This window comes from Ovis canadensis, chromosome 11, assembly GCF_042477335.2.
Source record: "Ovis canadensis isolate MfBH-ARS-UI-01 breed Bighorn chromosome 11, ARS-UI_OviCan_v2, whole genome shotgun sequence".
In the NCBI taxonomy this organism is placed as follows: domain Eukaryota; kingdom Metazoa; phylum Chordata; class Mammalia; order Artiodactyla; family Bovidae; genus Ovis; species Ovis canadensis.
Genome location: NC_091255.1, coordinates 54,876,756 through 54,900,954, shown reverse-complemented (window position 1 = coordinate 54,900,954; position 24,199 = coordinate 54,876,756). Strand labels below are relative to the sequence as shown.

The following is a 24,199-nucleotide window of genomic DNA, read 5'->3' as shown; positions in this document are numbered from 1 at the left end:
GTGCCACTGGGAATGGAGGGGCTAGAGCCAGAGCCAGGTGTGAACCAGAGCTTCTCATATGCTCAGTGAGAGCTCCAGACCCCTCCCAATCTGCTGCCTCTGTGAATACCAATAATGGCTGCCCTCACCCCATTCAGATGCTATGCTGGCTCCTTCTATCACAAGTGTACACTATCCTCAGCTATGGCAACCCTCTCCCTAGAGCAGAACTGCACCAGAGTCAGAGGGGCCAGAGAAGGTGCTCAGCATGGGCCAGGGTTTGCACTGAAGTGGTCACAGGAAACTAGCCAGAGTCCCAGGCAGTTTCAATCTGCTTCCTTTGCCTTGTTCCAAGGAGTTAGCAAACATGTGTATGCTTTTCACAAGCAGGATCTAAGTTTCTTACAGCCCTTCACCACTTTGCCAACAAAGGTCCATATAGTCAAAGTTATGGTTTTTCCAGTAATCATGTATGGATGTGAGAACTGCACCATAGGGAAGGCTGAACGCCGAAGAATGATACTTTCAAATAGTGGTGCTAGAGAAGACTCTTGAGAGTCCCTTGGACTGCAAGAAGATCAAACCAGTGAATCTTAAAGGAAATCAACCCTGAATATTCATTGGAAGGACTGATGCTGAAGCTCCAATACCTTGGCCACCTGTTGTGAAGAGCTGATTCATTGAAAAAGACCCTCATGCTGGGAAAGCCTGAGGGCAAGACAAGAAAGGTGTGGCAGAGGATAAGATGGTTAGACAGCATCACTGACTCAAAGGACATGAGTTTGAGCAAACTCTGGGAGATAGTGAAGGACAGGGAAGCCTGGCATGCTGCAGTTCATAGGATCACAAAGAGTCAGAAATGGCTTAGCAACTGAACAACAACAGCCTGTTAGTCCCACTGGTTTTCAAACCAGCTGAGGGGACTCATCTTCCTAATGTCAGATCACAGGGCTGGGGTGCCCAATATGTGGTTTGAAATGCTCACTCCCCAGCAAGTATCTCTGAGCCTTTATAATCCCTCTCTGCCGCTGTGTCCCTTGCTAGGGGCACAGGTCCTGACCTGATCACTTCATTTCCCTTCCTACCCAACTTCATGGGGATCTTTCTTTATAGTCTCGGTTGTGTAAGAATCTTGCTGCCAGTCTCCAGTTTCCTTTAAGTGAGATTTACTCCCTGTGCAGATGTATTTTTGATGTGTTTGTGGGAGATGAGCTCAGCATCCTCCTACTCCACCATCTTGATCTCCTCTGGATCTTTATATACGTTTTAACTTATGATCTGTTGAACACATTACGTAACCAAAAAACTAATTAACTAAAGAATTATTAAGGTCACATATTTTTGGCATCTTTGTTAGAAGGTATACTATTTGCTTCAATTATAAGCTTATAAGTAATGTTAAAAGTTAAACTAGTGAACATTTGAACTTCATCTGAACTCCTAAAATACTAAATGTATACCACTCATTTAATTTTGTAGTGTGTTACTCGTGATTTTATGTAAGGGGCTCATCACTTAACAATTACGGTAAGTATTATCTATGTTTGAAATGTGTATAAAACTCCCTAATTATTCTCACCCCTAAAATCTTGAAAACGCTTACTGCTCTTCAATGCTAATAGGGCAGACTTCAGGGAAACATGCCCCTTTTCTGTAAAGACAAAAACAGTACAAAGATAAATTGATCAATTCAAGAAACATGAAGGACTTTCATGATGAGTTACACTGGTTCCCTTAAAGTAGCTTGTGAGTTTCTACCTCTGGAAACTTTTGTCCAAAAACGTATCCATTCTGTGCTTAACCAGATCTTATTCATGTCAAAACCAGATCATAAGTTGTTTTCAAGAGAGCCTTCCCTTGAGCCTATATTGCCCTCCAGCTACTGCTCCTTTCTGTCCTTTCCTTGACAACCTAATTACTGAAAAGAAATGTTTTTATTCATATTTTATCATATCCTTATTCAACCCTCAAACTGCTGCTATCTGGCTTTCACTTCTCCTGAAACTGCTTTTACCAAGTTCACTGGTTAATTATTCACTGCCAAACTGATGAACACATTTAATTTTTTTGTTTCATATAACACTTTCCTCCTTGAAACTTTTTTTTTCTCTTTGTTTTGTGGTTACAGCTTTCTCATGGGCTCCTTCCTACCATTCTGCTTACTTCTTCTTAATGTCCTTTATAAACTACTCTTTCTTCACCATTACTTAAATGTTAGCATGTCCCAGTCCTCTATCCTTGGTTCTCTTTTTATTATACTCTATAAACCTTTTCTGAATTTAACTACAAGCAACATGTTGATGACTCTCAAACTTCTATTTCTAGCCTAGACTATCTACTGCATATCTTCAATTCTACGTCCACAAGCATCTCAGACACAATGTTATCCTCATTTTTGCACTAAAACCTGATCCTCCTCCTACATTCCCTATCTTATTAGAAAGCATCATCATGAAGTAAGTCTCCCAAGCCAGAAATCTGTTATTCATCCTAATTCCTCTCCTTCTGTCTTCCCTAACTTAAACAACAATGATGTTCTGCCTCCTAGATATCATATTTGTTGCCTTCTTTCCATCCCTTGAGCCAATGCCTTAGTTCAACACTCATGATTTCGAACCAGGATAACTATGAGTTTTAAAATGTCTCCCTACTTTCAAACTTACTCTCCTTTAGTCCTTTTTTAATTCCATTTTTTAAGATATAATTGATATACAGCACTATATAAGTTTAAGATGTACAGCATAATGATTTGATTTGCATTTATTGTGAAATGATAACCATAAGTTTAGTGAACATCTATCATCTCATATAGATACAAAATTAAAGAAAAAATGTTTTTCCTTGTGATGAGGAATCTTAGGATTTACTCTTTTAACAACTTTCATATATAACACACAGCAGTGTTAATTGTATCTATCATGCTGTACATTACATCCTTAGTACTTATTTATCTTATAACCAGAAGTTTGTGCCGTTTGACCACTTTCATCCAATTCCCCCTTCCCCAAACCCCCTCTGGTAAACACAAATCTGATCTCTTTTTCTATAAATTTGTGGGGTTTTAGATGTATAACTGACATACAACACTGTGTTAGTTCCTACAACATGATACGTACAACATGATTCAGTATTTGTTTACATTACAAGATGGTCACCATGGTAAGTATGGCTGTCATCTGTCATCATACAAAGATACTACATTATTACTATTTCACCTCTTAATCTTCCTCACCTATTTCTCTCATCCCCCTACTCATTCCCCTTTGGCAACCATCTGTTTACCCTCTGTATCTGTGACTGTTTAGGTTTTGTTACATTTGTTCCTTTGTTTTATTAGATTTTACATATAAAATAAATCATATGGTATTTGTCCTCCTCTGACTTATTTCACTTAGTATAACACCATCTAGGTCCATCTATGTTGTCACAATCTTAGTCCTTTCTCAACACCACTATCAAAATATGTGTTACAAAGTGCAAAATTAATCATGTCACTTTTCAATGCTGAATTTTCAGTGACCCCCTTGTCGCTCAGCTGATAAAGAATCCAACTGCAATGTGGGAGACCTGGGTTCAATCCCTAGGTTGGGAAGATCCCCTGGAGAAGGAAAAGGCTACCCCTCCAGTATTCTGGCCTGGGTAATTCCACGGACTGTATTGTCCCATGGGGTTGCAAAGACTCGGACACGACTGAGCAACTTTCACTAGAGCCTTCAGGGTAAAGTTCTAACTCTTCCGCTCAGAAAAAAACAAAAGTAAAACCCTTCTTTATCTGCTCTTGACCTTACTCCCAACAACGATGCACTACCAAGTCAATGGTCAAACTTTGATTTCATGATTTCAACATGAACTTTAAAGTTCGTTGAAAAACAGACACATACATACATGTGTGCCTTGGATCTGATGCAGATATCTCCGAAGCAAGAGATCTAGAATGAGACCAAAGCATCTGGGTTTAACAAATTCCCTAAGTAATACTGATATAAATCAGTCAAAGATCCACTGGTATAAGTTCTACTGGGCTGCTTAGAGTTCCTTTGATTTCTCAGCATTTCCTTCTAACTCCTTCCAGTCCCCTTCCCTGAACTCCCAGTTCTTGACTACTTCCTACTCATGTTTCAAAACTCAACTCCAATGTCATCTCCTCTGGGAAGAATCTTCTGACTACCCTATCCAACCTTGTGTGGGTTAGGTACGTATTGTGTGTGCTTTCCATAACACTCAATGAATGTTTACCTATATGGTATTTAACTGATACAGTATCATAGTATTCAATTGGCATTCTCGTCATCTCAATATACTGTAAGCTTTTTTAATCTTTATGTTTAGTGTCCAGCAAGCAATAGGTGCTCAATAAACTTTCAATGAATAAATGAAATAGCTTTCCTCTGAACTCACACAACACAGTACCACCTGTATGAGAAAAATTCAGTCTTTCTTTACATGTTTCTCCTTTACTTTCACACTACCACCACACTCACAATACTTTTAAACCAGTTTGATGACGGAAGAGTTCCCACACCAAGCAATTCTCTACAACACCAGCTGGAAGGCCTATAATTTAACTCAATTCTGACACTATCTACCAGAAATAACATCCCATAGGTTAAGAGTTCAGCCCCATGAGACACCCCACCCCCACTGCAGATGCCAATTGTAAGTGGGAGGACTTCAGGCTACCCACAACTTCTGTCCAGCTTGGCTATAAACTGGGTGTTCTTATGACCTCCTCCCACTTGGGCTCAGTTATTTGCTAGAGCACTTCACAAAACTCAGGGCAACAGTTAGCTATATGTGCCAGTTTATTAAAAAATATGATAAAGGAGGCAGAGGAATAGCCAGATGAAGAGATATATAAGGTGATATCTGGAAAGATCTCAAGTAAGGCTTCCTCACAAAAGCATAATCAATTATTCACTCAATTTCTAGTCCCTCTTCCATTTTGAGAGCAGGGGTGGGATGGGCTGAAAATTCTAAGCTTCTAATCTTGGCTTGGTCTTTAGGTTAACCAGCCCCCATTCAGCCCACATCCAGGAGCCCCACCAGAGCTGCCTCATTAGAACAAAAGATGCTCCTAGTGCTTTTATCACTTAGGAATTTATAAGAGTTTTAGGAGCTCTGTGCCAGAAATGAGGGCAGAGACTAAATATATATTTCTTATCATAAATCACAATATCACATCTATTTCCCTGGCAATTATTCAAATTCTGCCATATTAACATTATACATTCACTGAACTTTTATATTCTGTATTGTAATATACTCTTTTGTTGTTTATATCTTGCCTTGCTAGCTAGACCAAAAGATTCCTAAATATAAATATTTTATGTTTGATTACATATTACATGACACCTTACATATAATAGGCACTCAAGATCAAGTCTGCCACACTTAGTCATTCAGGACACGCACTGTATAACACCAAGGAATCCTGTTTACACAGATGACAATGTGCCCCAGAAGCTGTGCCACACATTAGCCCCAGTCATACTGACTGATGAAGCAAGTCAAAAACTCATTTAATAATGTAAAACAGAAAATATTTTTAGAAATTGATTTTAAGTTAATTTAAAAACAAAATAATTTTCAAAAACTGAAAATTATACATAGTTTTCTCTGAAAGCGCTTAGGATTCACATCAATCTACCTTATGCCATAAATATCTCATGCAGAGGGGGTAAAGTCCTCTTCTAATATTTTCCTGGCCAAAAGCAGTTTCACATCAGCACAACTTTCTCAATTACTTTACCTTTCCTAATTTCTATAGTGCTGTAGGTGCTAAAATCACACAAACAAATAAATATACCCTGATGGAGTCAACACAGAATATTTGATGGGGCTATATAGGCTTTAAAAATCCTTACTAATTTTATTCAAAGACTTTTTTATCAAGATAAATTCATGACCTCGGTAGAGTTGTTGTCAGACTGTTTTTTTCCCCCAATCAGAATAATAAAAAGAAAGTTGCTGCGGAGTTGGGGAGTGATGAGTGGAAGATAAGGAAGGGAAATTTTTAAAATTATATCTCTTTATCCAGAAAACCAACTTATACTTGTATGTTATATATACCATCAATGTCAAGGGTTTTCTCTAACATCTGATGTTCTTCAGGCTTTACAGAAACACTGAGTTCATCAAAAGCATTTTTTAAGTCATTAGCTTGAATTCTGTTGCAGTTCATTGAGCTGACAGTATTGAGGGCAGTGTGTATATCTGAAAGCAAATGGTGATTCTGTAAGTCACTTAATATCCTTTGGAAACTTTTGAACAATAATGTACCTAAAATTCTAGACTATTGTCCAAACATGTATCTCAATTAACTTTATCTCTACGATTCCAAAATTAATAAGACAAAAATAATCTTTTGTTTCAAGAATTTTCCTGAGAAACCAGTTATTTTTGACTCAATACAGTTGACTGAGTTTTTCTAATTTAGCTGAATAAAACAATTTTTTAAAATCTAAATATACAACTGCTGATAGTAGTCTCTTATGATCCTTTGTATTTCTGTGTTGTCTGTTGTGATCTCTCCATTTTCATTTCCAATTTTATTGATTTGATTTTTCTCTCTTTGTTTCTTGATGAGTCTGGCTAATGGTTAGTCAATTTTAATTATCCTTTCAAAGAACCAGCTTTTGGCTTTGTTGATTTTTTCTATGGTCTCTTTTGTTTCTTTTGCATTTATTTCTGCCCTAATTTTTAAGATTTCTTTCCTTCTACTAACTCTGGGGTTCTCCATTTCTTCCTTTTCTAGTTGCTTTAGGTGTAGAGTTAGGTTATTTATTTGACTTTTTTCTTGTTTCTTGAAGTATGCATGTATTGCTATGAACTTTCCTCTTAGCACTGCTTTTATAGTGTCCCACAGGTTTGGGGTTGTTGTGTTTTCATTTTCATTAGTTTCTATGCATATTTTGATTTCTTTTTTGATTTCTTCTGTGATTTGTTGGTTATTCAGAAGTGTGTTGTTCATCCTCCATATGTTGGAATTTTTAATAGTTTTTCTCCTGTAATTGAGATCTAATCTTAATGCATTATGGTCAGAAAAGATGCTTGGAATGATTTTGATTTTTTTAAATTTATCAAGTTTTGGCCACAGCAATCAGAGCAGAAAAAGAAATAAAAGGAATCCAAATTGGAAAAGAAGAAGTAAAACTCTCACTGTTTGCAGATGACATGATCCTCTACATAGAAAACCCTAAAGACTTGGCCAGAAAATTACTAGAGCTAATCAATGAATATAGTAAAGTTGCAGGATATAAAATCAACACACAGAAATCCCTTGCATTCCTATACACGAATAATGAGAAAGTAGAAAAAGAAATTAAGGAAACAATTCCATTCACCATTGCAACGAAAAGAATAAAATACTTAGGAATATATCTACCTAAAGAAACTAAAGACCTATATATAGAAAACTATAAAACACTGATGAAAGAAATCAAAGAGGACACTAATAGATGGAGAAATATAACATGTTCATGGATCGGAAGAATCAATATAGTGAAAATGAGTATACTACCCAAAGCAATTTACAAATTCAATGCAATCCCTATCAAGCTACCAGCCACATTTTTCACAGAACTAGAACAAATAATTTCAAGATTTGTATGGAAATACAAAAAACCTCGAATAGCCAAAGCAATCTTGAGAAAGAAGAATGGAACTGGAGGAATCAACTTGCCTGACTTCAGGCTCTACTACAAAGCCACAGTCATCAAGACAGTATGGTACTGGCACAAAGACAGACATATAGATCAATGGAACAAAATAGAAAGCCCAGAGATAAATCCACACACATATGGACACCTTATCTTTGACAAAGGAGGCAAGAATATACAATGGAGTAAAGACAATCTCTTTAACAAGTGGTACTGGGAAAACTGGTCAACCACTTGTAAAAGAATGAAACTAGATCACTTTCTAACACCGCACACAAAAATAAACTCAAAATGGATTAAAGATCTAAATGTAAGACCAGAAACTATAAAACTACTAGAGGAGAACATAGGCAGAACACTCTCCTACATAAATCACAGCAGGATCCTCTATGATCCACCTCCCAGAATTCTGGAAATAAAAGCAAAAATAAACAAATGGGATCTAATTAAAATTAAAAGCTTCTGCACAACAAAGGAAAATATAAGCAAGGTGAAAAGACAGCCTTCTGAATGGGAGAAAATAATAGCAAATGAAGCAACTGACAAACAACTAATCTCAAAAATATACAAGCCACTTATGCAGCTCAATTCCAGAAAAATAAACGGCCCAATCAAAAAGTGGGCCAAAGAACTAAATAGACATTTCTCCAAAGAACACATGCGGATGGCTAACAAACACATGAAAAGATGCTCAACATCACTCATTATTAGAGAAATGCAAATCAAAACCACAATGAGGTACCACTTCACACCAGTCAGAATGGCTGCGATCCAAAAATCTGCAAGCAATAAATGCTGGAGAGGGTGTGCAGAAAAGGGAACCCTCCTACACTGTTGGTGGGAATGCAAACTAGTACAGCCACTATGGAGAACAGTGTGGAGATTCCTTAAAAAATTGCAAATAGAACTACCTTATGACCCAGCAATCCCACTGCTGGGCATACACACCGAGGAAACCAGAATGGAAAGAGACACATGTACCCCAATGTTCATCGCAGCACTGTTTATAATAGCCAGGACATGGAAACAACCTAGATGTCCATCAGCAGATGAATGGATAAGAAAGCTGTGGTACATATACACAATGGAGTATTACTCAGCCGTTAAAAAGAATTCATTTGAATCAGTTCTGATGAGATGGATGAAACTGGAGCCGATTATACAGAGTGAAGTAAGCCAGAAAGAAAAACACCAATACAGTATACTAACACATATATATGGAATTTAGGAAGATGGCAATGATGACCCTGTTTGCAAGATAGGAAAAAAGACACAGATGTGTATAACGGACTTTTGGACTCAGAGGGAGAGGGAGAGGGTGGGATGATTTGGGAGAATGACATTCTAACATGTATACTATCATGTAAGAATTGAATCGCCAGTCTATGTCTGATGCAGGATACAGCATGCTTGGGGCTGGTGCATGGGGATGACCCAGAGAGATGTTATGGGGAGGGAGGTGGGAGGGGGGTTCATGTTTGGGAATGCATATAAGAATTAAAGATTTTTAAATTTAAAAAATAAAAAACAAAACAAAAAAACAGAATCATTTCAAGATTTAATAAATATTTTCTAAAACAAACAAAAAAAATCTAAATATAATGAAACAAATCACCAGTCCAGGTTCAATGCATGATACTGGATGCTTGGGGCTGGTGCACTGGGATGACCCAGAGGGACGGTACAGGGAGGGAGGAGGGTGGGGGGTTCAGGATGGGGAATACGTGTATACCTATAGTGGATTCATGTTGATATATGGCAAAATCAATACAATATTGTAAAGTAATTAACCTCCAATTAAAATAAATAAATTTATATTAAAAAATCTAAATATAGCCATTATTGCATCTTGTAAGGAAATGTTCAAATTTTTTTGGTCACTGAGAGAGATTTCAGAGCTTATCTCTAAGAAACTATTCAAATTTCAGAATACAAAGCTATTATCCCTGAATTTTCTTCTATTTAAAAATATTCTCCTGCCTTTTTTTTGCTTAGTCCTCATAACGTCTACTCTCTTTAAAAGTACCCCAAAACTGTGAGAGTACTGTTTTTAGAAATATATTTTGCCTAAAAGAAATGGCCTTTACTTTTTAACCTAAAAGATATCTATATACAAGGGTCAAATGCCACAAATGTAGATGAAATACAGACTGAAAAGTTTCAAGATTATAGGAAATAGATAAAAGGATTTTTCTCTGAGGAAAATAAAAATGCTAGAGGTTCTTTCAAGCTGAAGCACTCTGCATTCCTCTGGGCCTTAGCTAAACCTCTAGGAGTTTTCTCCTCTAAACAGGATCCTCAGGATTAGACCCATGTTCCTAACTGCTTTATCACCAAGTTATACAAATCATCATACACTCAAAGTCACTATTCGGATCAGAATCCTTAGTTTCCTAAGAGACTATAGAAAAAAAATTTTAAGGAGGCAAAATACAAATACATAAAAAAAGTTACAGGATTAATTTATTAGGTAAGAAAAATTTCCAACAAATCTTAATTCATGAGCTCCTTAATTTCTCTAATAAATTCCATTAGGCTTTTTTGTAGAAATTTACAAACTGGTTCTAAAATTCGTATGGTGATATAAAGAGACCTACAGTAGCCAAAACAACTCTTTTTTTTCATTGAATGAATGAGTTTATTGAATGAATGAGTGCAATGAATACATCTATGAATGAATAAACAAATGAATTTCACACCCAATATGGAGCAGCCTAAATCACAACCCTTCTTTCTCACTTGTGCCCATACATATATTCCTATAATTCTGGAGCTTGTTGACTGAGATACTTGGAAATTTATAAACATAGCTCTCATCTTACCACTGGATTATCTGCTTATATTTTAGGAAATTGGAAAGAGAGCTGCAAACCCCAGGAAGAAAGATTCAGCAAAACTTTTGAAAAGCTGGAGAACTGATTCAACCTAACAGAGTTCAATGTTTATTAGAAAGTTATAGTAATTAGGCAATGTTGTTGTTAGTGTAAAGATAGAAAAAAGACCAATAAAACAGAATAGAGAATCTGGAGATATATATATATACACACACACACACACACACACATATGTTTATATGTGTGTGTGCGTGTGTATGTTAGTTGCTCAGTTATATCTGATTCTTTACAACCCCATGGACTGTAACCCACCAGGCTCCTCTGTCCATGGAATTCTCCAGGCAATAATACTGGAGTGGATAAATCATTCCCTTCTCCAGGGGATCTTCCCGACCTAGGGATCAAACTCAGACCTCCCTGCATTGCAGGCAGATCCTTTGCCATCTGAGCCACCAGGGAAGCTATATATATATATATAGTTGACTTTTGAACAATGTGAGGTTTGAGGCACTGATCTGTACAATCAAAAATCCACATATAACTTTACGTTTGGTCTCCCATATTCACAGTTCTACATCTGCAGATTCAATCAACTTTGGATTGTATACTACTATAGTACACATTTATTCAAAATAATCCATGTATAAGTGGACCCAACCCATTCAAACCTGTGTTGCTCGATGGTCAACTCTGTGTGTGTGTGTGTGTGTGTGTGTGTGTGTGTGTGTGTGAGATTTTCTATAAAAGTACAAAGACAAATCAGTGGAAAAAGTATAGTCTTTTCAACAATGGTACTGGAACAAATGGATATCCATACGTAAAAAAATAAAAGAACTTTGATTCAAACTTTACTTCATATACAAAATTTAACTAAAAATAGATCATGTGCCTAACATGCAAAACGAAAACCCATAAAATTTTAGACTAAAACATACCAAAATGCCTTTTTAACCCCTGGTAAGGCAAAGATTTCATGTATATAAAACCAAAAGCACAATGCATAAAAGAAAAAACTTGATTAGACTTCATAAAAATTAATGCTATTCTAAAGACAGTTAAGAAAACGAAAATACAGAGATAGGCAAAAGACTCAGAGAAAATATTTGCTAGGTATACATTGTATACTAGACTTGTACCCAGAATATTCACAAAAATTTTTTTAAAATCCAACTTAAAAAGTGGGGAAAAGCCCTGAACAGATACTTTACCAAAGAAGACATACAGCTAAAAAGCAAGCACAAGAGAAGATGGTCAATAGCATCAGTCATTAAGGAAATGCAAACTAAAACCACAATGGATATAGCTATACACTTATTAGAATGATTAAAATTTAAAAGACAGACTATATCCAGCATTGGCAAAATTCTGGAAGAAGTGGAACTCTCTTACATTGCTGGTGGGAATGTAAAATGGTGTAAACACTTTGGAAATTGGAAGTTTCTTAAAAAGTTAAATACATACCTAGTATCCAATCAATAATTGGCAGTTACCCAAGAGAATTAAAGCATATGTCTATACAAATAGAAACTTTATTTGTAATAGGCAAAAATTGGAAACAACCTAATGTGTTTCAGTAGATAAGTAAATAAATTATGGTATATCTATAAAATGGAGTACAATTCAGTCATAAACAAGAATAAACTATTGATACACGGTACAACATAAATTAATCTCAAAATTATTATTCTTAGTGAAAAAAATCCAGAAAACAAAAAAAGTACGACCATTGGTCTTCCCTGATAGCTAAGTGGTAAAGAATATGCCTGCCAACACAGGAGACAAGGGTTATCACTCTGGCCCGGAAAAATCCTACATGCCATGGAGCAAGTAAGCCCATGCACCACAACTACTGAACCTGTGCTCTAGAGCCCAGGAGTGGCAATTACTGATCCACACACTGCAGCTACTGAAGTCCACATGCCCCAGAGCCCATATTCGGCAACAAGAGAAGCCACCACAATGAGAAGCCCTTGAAACACAACAAAGAGTAGCCCCTACTTACGGCAACTAGAGAAGGGCTGCAAGCAGAGACAAAGACCCAGAGCAGCCAAAATAAATAAATAAATAAAATTTTTTAAAAAAGAGTACTCCATTTGTATAAAACCTTGGGTATGCTAACAAATCTCTACTGACAGAAAGTACATCAGTGCTTCCCTGGGGATGGGAAGAAGGATATGGAAAGGCAGGAGAGATTACAAAGTGACATGGGGAAATTTAGGGGTTAAATGTGCTCATTACTGATTGTGATGACAGTTTCATAAGTATATGTATATGTCAAAACTTATCAAATTGTGCACTTTAATCATAAAATATAGTTTATTTGTATGCCATTTATAACTCACAACAGCACTTAAACATAATGACAAAATACAATGCAAACTATGACAAATATCTAAAAGGAAAGTTATTGACTCATCTTTAAATTCAGAAACTGGCTTACTTGTGTTAAAAGTTTCCAAAATTTGTTTGAGATTTACTTCACCAATTTCTAAAAAGTAAAGTATAAGGGTTATGAAATGGCAAGTTGTAAATGCTAATAATTATTAAATAACCATAACAGAGAAAGGTGGGTGAGCAAATTTTATAATTTCTGAAAAGTAGTTGGATAAAAACCAATTAATTTAAAATCAGTCAGTTCAGTCGCTCAGTCATGTCCAACTCTTTGCAACCCTATGAACCACAGCATGCCAGGCCTCCCTGTCCATCATCAACTCCTGGCGTCCACCCAAACCCATGTCCGTCGAGTTGGTGATGCCATCCAACCATCTCATTCTCTGTCATCCCCTTCTCTTCCTGCCCTCAATCTTTCCCAGCATCAGGGTCTTTTCAAAGGAGTCAGCTCTTCGCATCAGGTGGCCAAAGTATTGGAGTTTCAGCTTCAGCATCAGTCCTTCCAATGAACACCCAGGACTGATCTCCTTTAGGATGGACTGGTTGACTCTCCATGCAGTCCAAGGGATTCTCAAGAATTTCTCCAACACCACAGTTCAAAAGCATCAATTCTTCAGTGCTCAGCTTTCCTTATAGTCCAACTCTCACATCCACACATGACTACTGGAAAAACCAGAGCCTTGACTAGACGGACCTTTGTTGGCAAAGTAATGTCTCTGATTTTTAGTATGCTGTATACTTTTACCCATAATCTGTTCTCTCAAAGGAAAGGGGAAAATCTAATTAGATTAACTTATTCAGCTTAAATAATTAAATACTGATATATACATTTTATAGGTTTGATGCCAGATAAACAGATATATCTTAAAAATATTTCCAGAAAAAGTTAATTTTAATTAGTTTTCAATATGCCTATGTTCTCATTTTATTTCTAAGAACTAGTTTGTCTAAAATATACACATACACAACAGATATTCCATGTACACAGTAAAACTAAGGTTTCATAAAGCTCAGAACAATACAGACTGTTCTTTCAAAAAACTGACCATCAGTAGATGTTTCATTCAGAATCTCCTGGAATGCCTTGTTGCTTAATGGAACTCCAGCACTCAAGAATCGGGAGCTCAGTTCATTTATAGGCATCTTATCATTTCTGATCTTTTCAAGAGTTGTAATCTCTTTATATAAATCTGTAAACACATAAAGAACAGAGAACAGATGATGAAGTTTGTGTAAAATGTTAACATCCTAGCTTGCACACAGCTTAGGTGTATTACAGAAGGAATTCTGAGTTTAAAAGTTTTTAAAACATATCAATAGGCTTTGCTTTTAGAAGCCAATTAATCAATAAGCAAAATTTAACATCACTGTGCTGTGTTTAGTCGCTCAGTCCAACTCTTTGCAACCCCATGGACTGTAGCCCACCAGGCTCCTCTGTCCATGGGGATTCTCCAGGCAAGAATACTGAAGTGGGTTGCCATGCCCTCCTTCAGAGGATTATCCCAACCCAGGGATTGAACCCAGGTCTCCCGCACTGCAGGTGGATTCTTCACCAGCTGAGCCACAAGGGAAGCCCAAGAATACTGGAGTGGGTAGCCTATCCCTTCTCCAGGGGATCTTCTTGACCCAGGAATCAAAGTGGGGTCTCCTGCATTGCAGTAAGATTCTTTACCAGCTGGGCTACCAGGAAAGCCCAGCATCACTAGTTGGGCAAAAGTTTGGTTTCTGCAAAATTTCTGTAAAAACCCACTATTATTCAATATATATACATACATTGCTTTTATATATTCTTTTCTCTTATAGGTCATTATAAGATATTGAGTTTAGTTCCCTATACTATATAGTAGATCCTTGTTGGTGATCTATTTTATATATAGCAGTGGGTATATTTTAATCTAAAACTCCTAATTTATCAGCCACCTCCTCTTCAGTAACCATGCTTGTTTTCTATGTCTGTGAATTTATTTAACTTTTGTAAATAAGTTTATTTGTACTATTTTTTAGCTTCCAAATATAAGTGATATCATGTGATATTAGTCTTTCTCTTTCTGACTGACTTCACTTAATATGATAATCTCAAGGTCCATCCATGTTGCCGCAAAATGGCATTATTTTTTCTTTTTTATGGCTGAGTAGTATTTCAGTGTGTGTGTGTGTGTGTGTGTGTGTGTGTGTGACACGTTTTTTATCCATTCATCCATTGATGGGCATTTGAGTTGTTTTCATATCTTTAATTTAATAATTTAAATAATGTTGTGATGAATTTAGGGGGTGCATATACCTTTGTGAATTAGTTTTTATAAACTTTGAATAAATACCCAGAAGTGGTACACCTGAATCATATAGTAGTTCCATTATTAATTTTTTTGAGGAATCTTCATGCTTTTTTTCCACAGTGACTGCACCACCAATATTTTACCACTTTCTCACCAACACCTTTTATTTCTTGTCTTTTTATAATGGGTATTCTAATAGGTGGGAGGTTTTTACATTTTCCTAATAATTAGTGATGCTGAACACTTTTTTATGTGCCTCTTGGCTATTTATCTGTCTTCTTTGGGAAAATGTCTATTCAACTTCTCTCCCATTTTTTAAGTCAGTTTTTGTTATTGTTGTTGAGTTGTGTAAGTTACTTATATATTTTGGATATTAACTCCTTATCAGATGTAGCATGGGCAAATATCTACTCCCATTTGGTAGGTTGTCTTTCTGTTTTGTTGATGGTTTCCTTTGCTGTGAAGAATCTTTTTAGTCTGATGTTGTCCTATTAGTTCATTTTTATTTTTGTTTTTCTTGCCTAAGAACAAATATCCAAAAAGATATTGCTAAGACATGTTAAAGAATGAACAGCCTATGTTTTCTTCTAGGAGTTTTTATAGCTTCAGGACTTAAAATCATGTTTGTCTGTTGTGTGAGACAGTTGTCTAGTTTTATTTGTGTGTGTGTGTGGGTGTCCAGTTTTTCCAACAGCATTTATTGAAGAGGAAACTATCCATTCTCCAATGTACATTTTTACTCCTTTGTTCTTCTCTGTTTGTGTCCAATGTTACTAGACCACTGTGCAGAGTTGGACTCCTGAGTTTCAAAATTTTAGACTTTTTTTCATATTGGTTTTGTACCCTGCCAATTTGTTTATTATTTCTAATAGTTTTCTAATAGCAGAGTATTTAGGGTTTTCTACATATAAAATCATATCATCCTCAAATAGTGACTGTTTTACTTCTTTCTTTCCAATATAAATGCCTTTTATTTATTTCTTGCCTAATTGTGATAGCTTTCTTGACTATGAAAAACCCTTTGTGGGTCACAACAAACTGTGGAAAATTCTTTTTTTTTTAATTTTACTCTATTTTGTTTTACACTGTATTGGTTTTCACAGCTGAATTCTACCAAAAATTTAGAGAAGAGCTACTACCTATCCTACTCAAACTCTTCCAAAAAATTGCAGAGGAAGGTAAACTTCCAAACTCATTCTATGAGGCCACCATCACCCTAATACTAAAATCTGACAAAGATGCCACACACACACACACACACACAAAAAAAAAAAAACTACGGGCCAATATCACTGGAAAATTCTTAAAGAGATGGGAATACCAGACCACCTGACCTGCCTCCTGAGAAATCTGTATGCAGGTCAAGAAGCAACAGTTAGAACAGGACATGGAAAAACAGACTGGTTCCAAATAGGGAAAGGAGTATGTCAAGCCTGTATATCATCATCCTGATTATTTAACTTATATGCAGAGTACATCATTAGAAAAGCTGGGCTGGATGAAGCACAAGCTGGAATCAGCATTGCCGGAAGAAATATCAAAATGCAAATGATACCACTCTTATGGCAGAAAGCAAAGAAGAACTAAAGAGCCTCTTGATGAAAGTTAAAAAGGAGAGTGAAAAAGTTGGGTTAAAACTCAACATTCAGAAAACTAAGATCATGGCATCTGGTCCCATCACTTCATGGGAAATAGATGGAGAAACAATCGAAACAGTGAGAGACTTTATTTTCTTGGGCTCCAAAATCACTGCAGATGGTGACTGCAGCCATGAAATTAAAAGATGCTTGTTCCTTGCAAGAAAAGTTATGACCAACCTAGACAGCATATTAAAAAGCAGAGACATTACTTTGCCAACAAAGGTCCATCTGGTAAAAGCTATGGCTTTTCCAGTAGTCGTGTAAGGATGTGAGAGTTGGACTACAAAGAAAACTGAGCACCAAAGAATTGATGCTTTTGAACTGTGGTGTTGGAGAAGACTCTTGAGAGTCCCTTGGACTGCAGAGATCCAACCAGTCCATCCTAAAGGAGATCAGTCCTGAATATTCATTGGAAGGACTGATGTTGAAGCTGAAACTCTAATACTTTGGCCACCTGATGTGAAGAACTGATTCATTTGAAAAGACTCTGATGCTGGGAAAGACTGAGGGCAGGAAGAGAAGGGGATGACAGAGGATGAGATGGTTGGATGGCATCAGTGACTCAATGGACATGAGTTTGAGTAAACTCCGGGAGTTGGTGATGGATAGGGAGGCCTGGCATGCTGCAGTTCATGGGGCCGCAAAAGTCAGACACAACTGAGCAACTGAACTGAATTGAACTGAATTGCTGTAGCTAAGATTTTCAATACTGTGTGGAATAAGAGTGGCATCATTATCTTATTGCTGATTTTAAAGGAATAGTTTTTAATTTTTTACCATTGAGTATGATAAAAGCTGTGGGTTTCTCATATTTGCCTTCATTATCAATGCAAAGAAATAGAGGAAAAGAACAGAATGGGAAAGACTAGAGATCTCTTCAAGAAAATTAGAGATACCAAGGGAACATTTCATGCAAAGATGGACTCGATAAAGGACAGAAATGGTATGGACCTAACAGAGGCAGAAGGTATTAAGAACAGGTGGCAAGAATACACAGAAGATCTATACAAAAAAGATCTTCACGACCCAGATAATCACAGTGGTGTGATCACTCAACTAGAGCCAGACATCCTGGAATGTGAAGTCAAGTGGACCTTGGGAAGCATCACTAAAACAAAGCTAGTGGAGGTGATGGAATTCCAGTGGAGCTCTCTCAAATACTGAAAGATGATGCTGTGAAAGTGCTGCACTCAATATGCCAGCAAATTTGGAAAACTCAGCAGTGGCCACAGGACTGGAAAAGGTCAGTTTTCATTCCAATCCCAAAGGAAGGCAATGCCAAAGAATGCTCAAACTACCACACAATTGCACTCATCTCACACGCTAATAAAGTAATGCTCAAAATTCTCCAAGCCAGGCTTCAGCAATACGTGAACCATGAACTTCTAGATGTTCAAGCTGGTTTTAGAAAAGTTAGAGGGACCAGAGATCAAATTGCCAACATCTGCTGGATCATCAAAAAAGCAAGAGAGTTCCAGAAAAACATCTATTTCTGCTTTATTGACTATACCAAAGCCTTTGACTGTGTGTATCACAATAAACTGTGGAAAATTCTGAAAGAGATGGGAATACCAGACCACCTGACCTGCCTCTTGAGAAACCTATATGCAGGTCAGGAAGCAACAATTAGAACTGGACATGGAACAACAGACTGGTTCCAAATAGGAAAAGGAGTATGTCAAGGCTATATATTGTCACCCTGCTTATTTAACTTATATGCAGAATACATCATGAGAAATGCTGGGCTGGAAGAATCACAAGCTGGAATCAAGATTGCCGGGAGAAATATCAATAACCTCAGATATGCAGATGACACCACCCTTATGGCAGAAAGTGAAGAGGAACGAAAAAGCCTCTTGATGAAAGTGAAAGAGAAGAGTGAAAAAGTCGGCTTAAAGCTCAACATTCAGAAAACGAAGATCATGGCATCTGGTCCCATCACTTCACGGCAAATAGATGGGGAAACAGTGGAAACAGTGTCAGACTTTATTTTGGGGGTCTCCAAAATCACTGCAGATGGTGACTGCAGCCATGAAATTAAAACATGCTTACTCCTTGGAAGAAAAGTTATGACCAACCTAGATAGCATATTCAAAAGCAGAGACATTATTTTGCCTACAAAGGTCCATCTAGTCAAGGCTATGGTTTTTCCAGTGGTCATGTATGGATGTGAGAGTTGGACTGTGAAGAAAGCTGAGCGTCAAAGAATTGATGCTTTTGAACTGTGGTGCTGGCGAAGACTCTTGAGAGATCCTTGGACTGCAAGGAGATTCAACCAGTCCATCCTGAAGGAGATCAACCCTGGGATTTCTTTGGAAGGAATGATGTTGAAGCTGAAACTCCAGTACTTTGGCCACCTCATGCGAAAGTTGACTCATTGGAAAAGACTCTGATGCTGGGAGGGATGCGGGGCAGGAGGAGAAGGGGATGACAGAGGATGAGATGGCTGGATGGCATCACTGACTCGATAGACTTGAGTCTGAGTAAATTCCGGGAGTTGGTGATGGACAGGAAGCCTGGCGTGCTGCAATTCATGGGGTAGCAAAGAGTCAGACACGACTGAGTGGCTGAACTGAACTGAACTGAACTGAAGGGAACATTATGTTGAGGTACATTCTTTCTGTGCCCACTTTACTAAGAGATTTTATCATAAATGATCACTGACTCTACAAATGCTTTTTCTGTATCAATTGAGATGCCCACATATTTTTATCCTTCATTAAGGTGGTGTATCAGGTTTTCCCAGGTGGTGCTAGAGGTAAAAAAAAAAAAAAAAAAAAAAACCCTCCCAATGCAGGAGACATGAGATGCTGGTTTGATCCCTGGGTTGGGAACATTATCTGGAAGAGAGCATGGCACCCACTCCAGTATTCTTGCCCGGAGAATCCCATGGACAGAGGAGCCTGGTGGGCTACAGTCCATGGGATCACAGAGTCGGACATGAGTGAAGTGACTTAGCACAGCACAGCACACGAGGTAGTGTATCATGTTGATTGACTCGCAGACATTTAACCATCCTTGAATCCCTGGAATAAATTTCACCTGGTCATGGTGAACAATCCTTTTAATATATTGTTGCATTCATTTTGTTAATATTGGGTTAAGGATTTTTGCATTTATATTTCTCACAGATATTGGACTATAATTTTCTTTTTTGTGGTATCTTTGTCTGGTTTTTTGCCTTTTCATATGGTTCATGGTGTTCTCAAGGCAAGAATACTGAAGTGGTTTGCCATTCCCTTCTTCAGTGCAAAAAGGCAAAATGGTTGGCTAAGGAGTCCTTACAAATAACTGAGAAAAGAAGAGACGCTAAAGGCAAAGGAGAAAAGGAAATATATACCCATCTGAACACAGAGTTCCAAAGAATAGCATGGAGAGATACGAAAGCCTTCCTCAGTGATCAATGCAAAGAAATAGAGGAAAACAATAGAATGGGAAAGATTAGAGATCTTTTTAAGAAAATTAGAGATAAGGAGGGAACATTTCATGCAAAGATGGGCACAAAAAAGGACAGAAACAGTATGGACCTAACAGAAGCAGAAGATATTAAGAAAAGGTGGCAAGAATATATAGAAGAACAATACAAAAAAGATCTTCATGACCCAGATAACCACGAAGATATGATCACTCACCTAGAGCCAGGCATAGCGCAAAGTCAAGTGGGCCTTAGGAAGCATCATTAGGAACAAAGCTAGTGGAGGTGATGGAATTCCAGCTGAGCTATTTCAAATCCTAAAAGATGATGCTGTGAAAGTGTTGTACTCAATATGCCAGCAAATTTGGAAAACTCAGCAGTGGCCACAGGACTGGAAAAGGTCAGTTTTCATTCCAATCCCAAAGAAAGGCAACGCCAAAGAATGTTTGAAGTACTGCACAATTGCACTCATCTCACACACTAGACAAAGTAATGCTCAAAATTCTCCAAGCCAGGCTTCAACTTAGCTTGAACCTCCAGATGTTCAAGCTGGATTTAGAAAAGGCAAAGGAACCAGAGATCAAATTGCCAACATCTGTTGGATCATAAGAAAAGCAAGAGAGTACCAGAAAAACATCTACTTCTGCTTTACTGACTATGCCAAAGCCTCTGACTCTGTGGTACACAAAAAACTGTGGAAAATTCTTAAAGAGATGGGAATACCAGACCACATGACCTGCCTCCTAAGAAATCTGTATGCAGGTCAAGAAGCAACAGTTAGAACTGAACAAGAAACAATGGACTGGTTCCAAATTGGGAAAGGAGTACATCAAGGCTATATATTGTCACCCTGTTTATTTAACTTATATGCAAAGTACATCATGTGAAATGCTGGGCCGGATGAATCACAAGCTGGAAGCAAGCTGCCAGGAGAAATATCAATAACCTCAGATATGCAGATGACACCATCCTTACAGCAGAAAGTGACAAGGACCTGAAGAGCTCTTGATGAGAGTGAAAGAGGAGAGTGAAAAAGCTGGCTTAAAACTCAACAGTCAAAATACTAAGATCATGGCATCTGGTCTTATCATTCTATGGCAAATAGATGGGGAAATAATGGAAACAGGGTCAGACTTTATTTTGAGGGCTACAAAATAACTGCAGATGGTGACTTCTGCCATGAAATTAAAAGACGCTTGTTCCTTGGAAGAAAAGCTATGACAAACCTAGACAGCATATTAAAAAGCAGTGACATTACTTTGCTAACAATGATCTGTCTAGTCAAAGCTACAGTTTTTCCAGTAGTCATGCATGGATGTGAGGGTTGCACCATAAAGAAAGCTGAGTGCCAAAGAATTGATGCTTTTGAACTGTGGTGTTGGAGAAGACTCTTGAGAGTCCCTTGGACTGCAAGGAGATCCAACCAGTCCATCCTAAAGGAAATCAGTCCTGAATATTCACTGGAAGGACTGATACTGAAACTGAAGCTCCAATACTTTCACCTGCTGATGCGAAGGACTAACTCATTGGAAAAGACTCTGATGCTGGGAAAGATTGACGGCAAGAGGAGAAGGGGACGACAGAGGATGAGATTGTTGGATGGCATAACCGACTCAATGGACATCAGTTTGAGCAAGTTCTGGGAGGTGGTGATGGAGAAGGATGGCTGGTGTGCTGCAGTCCATGGGGTCACAAAGAGTCAGACACGACTGAGCAACTGAACTGAACTATCTTATGTGGTTTGGGTATCAGGGTAATCTTGGTTCCGGGAAATGAGTTAGGAAGTGGAACCCATGTCTTCTGCATTACAGGAAGATTCTTTACCATCTGTGTGTGCTGTAGTTCACAGGGTTGCAAAGAGTCTGACACGACTTCTCAACTGAACAACAACTCCCTACAGAGATGCTTTACTGAACAAAAATGACAAAGGAAGAGGAAAAATGTTTTTTCAATTCTTTTGGGAAACCACTAGCATAAATGATTTTAAAAAGGAAAACATAAAAATAACCAAAATGAAGAATGAAATGGAAGTATTACCATAGATGTTATAAATAACTATAAAAATACTAAGAATTTATTGTTAAAAACTTTATAGCATTATGGAAATAAATTTTTATATAAAAAGACAAACTCCTAGGGAATAATTTACCAAAATTGACTTCAAGAATAAAAGAAAAACAAATAATCATATAACATGAAAGATTAATTAGTAATCAAAAACCTCCCCAAAAAGAACTATAAGGCTCAGATGGCTTCTTTTGTGAATACCACTAGAAGTGAAAGGAATATGCAATTCCAATGTTATATAAGCTATTTTAGGATTTAGAAAAAGAAAGAATACTTTTCAAGTTACAGGGATAATTTGACATTGAAGCCTGACAATGCCAGTACAAGAAAACAAAGCTATCATTAGTCTCACTCATAAATAAAGATTAATAAATTGTAAACAAAGTTTACAAAAATAAAATTTTCTATTTCTATTTTATTAGAAAAATATATCATGACCAAGATGGGTTTAATCTAAAAATCCAGGTTTCATTTAATATTATAAAATTCAACTCTTGTAACTCACCACACTAACAGATTAAAAGAGAAAACACAGATGACCTACCTTAAGAGATACATAAGAATTGTTTGGAAAATTCATGATAAAGCAAATAAACAAATACAAATTCAATCTTTTTGGCAAAAAAGGAATATAAGGCAATTTCCTTAGACTGGTAAATGGTATTTATGAAAAACCCATACCAAATTCACACTTGGTTGTGAAGCTCTTTCTATAAGAAATATCCTGTCTCTAGAATTCAAGGTTGGGGAAGAAGAAGAGTAGGGCTCTATCATATGTATTATTGTGACCATTCACCCCAATAAATGAGCATCTGCTTTTAAAACATGGACAAGATTACTTGTTTCTGTTAGTCTTCTCCAAATAAAGAAGAATATCCATATACTTTTCAAAAAAGTTCCAACAATTCACAGTGTCCAATATATCAATATAGTTTCATAATAACCTCCCTAAACTTACAGTATTCTCATTCCTTTTTAAAAAATTTAGTCAGTGTGAACAGGTATACTCTAAAGAAGAAACCTGAGAGGTAACTGAAAGTACTCACCATCTGTTGCAGAGTTTCTAAGTTGTTCTTTACTCAAAGGTTTCTCTGAGGTAGATAAAAAGTCTTTAACTGCAACTTTCCCATCAGAGACACTATTAACAATGTTACAAGGATCTTCTGTTCCTAGAGAGAAAGAGAAAGATGACAAAATGTGAAGATATTTAATTGGTTAGTCTATTCAAATAAGCACATAACAACTTGATTTGGGTAAAATGTATTCACTTTCTAGAAATCCGTCTTGAGGTTTTTCTGTCTGCAATATCCTCCAAATCGAAAGCTCCACAAAATTTATAGGTCTAAATATTTATATTAGAAAACAAGAAACACGGCAGCACTTCACCTTTTTAGTTCAACCCAAGAAGCTAAACAATAAAAACAACAAAACAGCAAAGTGAACCCAAGGAAAGTAATGCTACAATAGAGGGGGGAACCCCTTTTTCTCCTTATCCAGTGTCTGGAAAGAATAACAGTAAAGCTGGTAAGATGCTAATAAATTGATATTTTATTAAAGTATTATTCACTTTATGGTTTTGGTTATGTGAATAATCTGCGTATGAGTGTGTTCTATATTGCTAACTTATATTTTCAGTTTCATTAGTGTCTGACTACTATACTAGGGAAAGGGTGATTGTTTTGCTGTTTTGTTTACGCTGCTGGTTAGCTGCATGGGTTGAATATTTAAGATAAATTATTTTTAATTGTCTTGTTTTTTATTAAAAGCATTTAATGCTATAAAATTTCCTGCAAGACTGTTTTTATCACATTTTGTATTTTGATATATTTTGCTTTCACTGTCATTCATTTCTAAAATTTTTTAAATTTCTACTTAAATTTATTTAGCCCAAAGCCACCTTTGAGCTTCCCAGGTGGCTCAGTGGTAAAGAACCTACCTG

The 24,199-nt window shown here is 36.9% G+C and overlaps 1 protein-coding gene across 1 annotated transcript in view; it reads right to left on the bottom strand.

The window, feature by feature from the left end:
* EFCAB3 (EF-hand calcium binding domain 3) overlaps positions 1-24,199 on the bottom strand; it is a 493,997-nt gene that overhangs the window by 373,463 nt on the left and 96,335 nt on the right. Inside the window, exons 16-18 of the mRNA XM_069541641.1 lie at positions 23,307-23,429; positions 13,909-14,052; positions 1,559-1,630 (exon numbers count right to left, since the gene is read on the bottom strand). Coding sequence (XP_069397742.1) covers positions 1,559-1,630; positions 13,909-14,052; positions 23,307-23,429 — 339 coding nt within the window. The remainder of the gene's footprint in view (positions 1-1,558; positions 1,631-13,908; positions 14,053-23,306; positions 23,430-24,199) is intronic.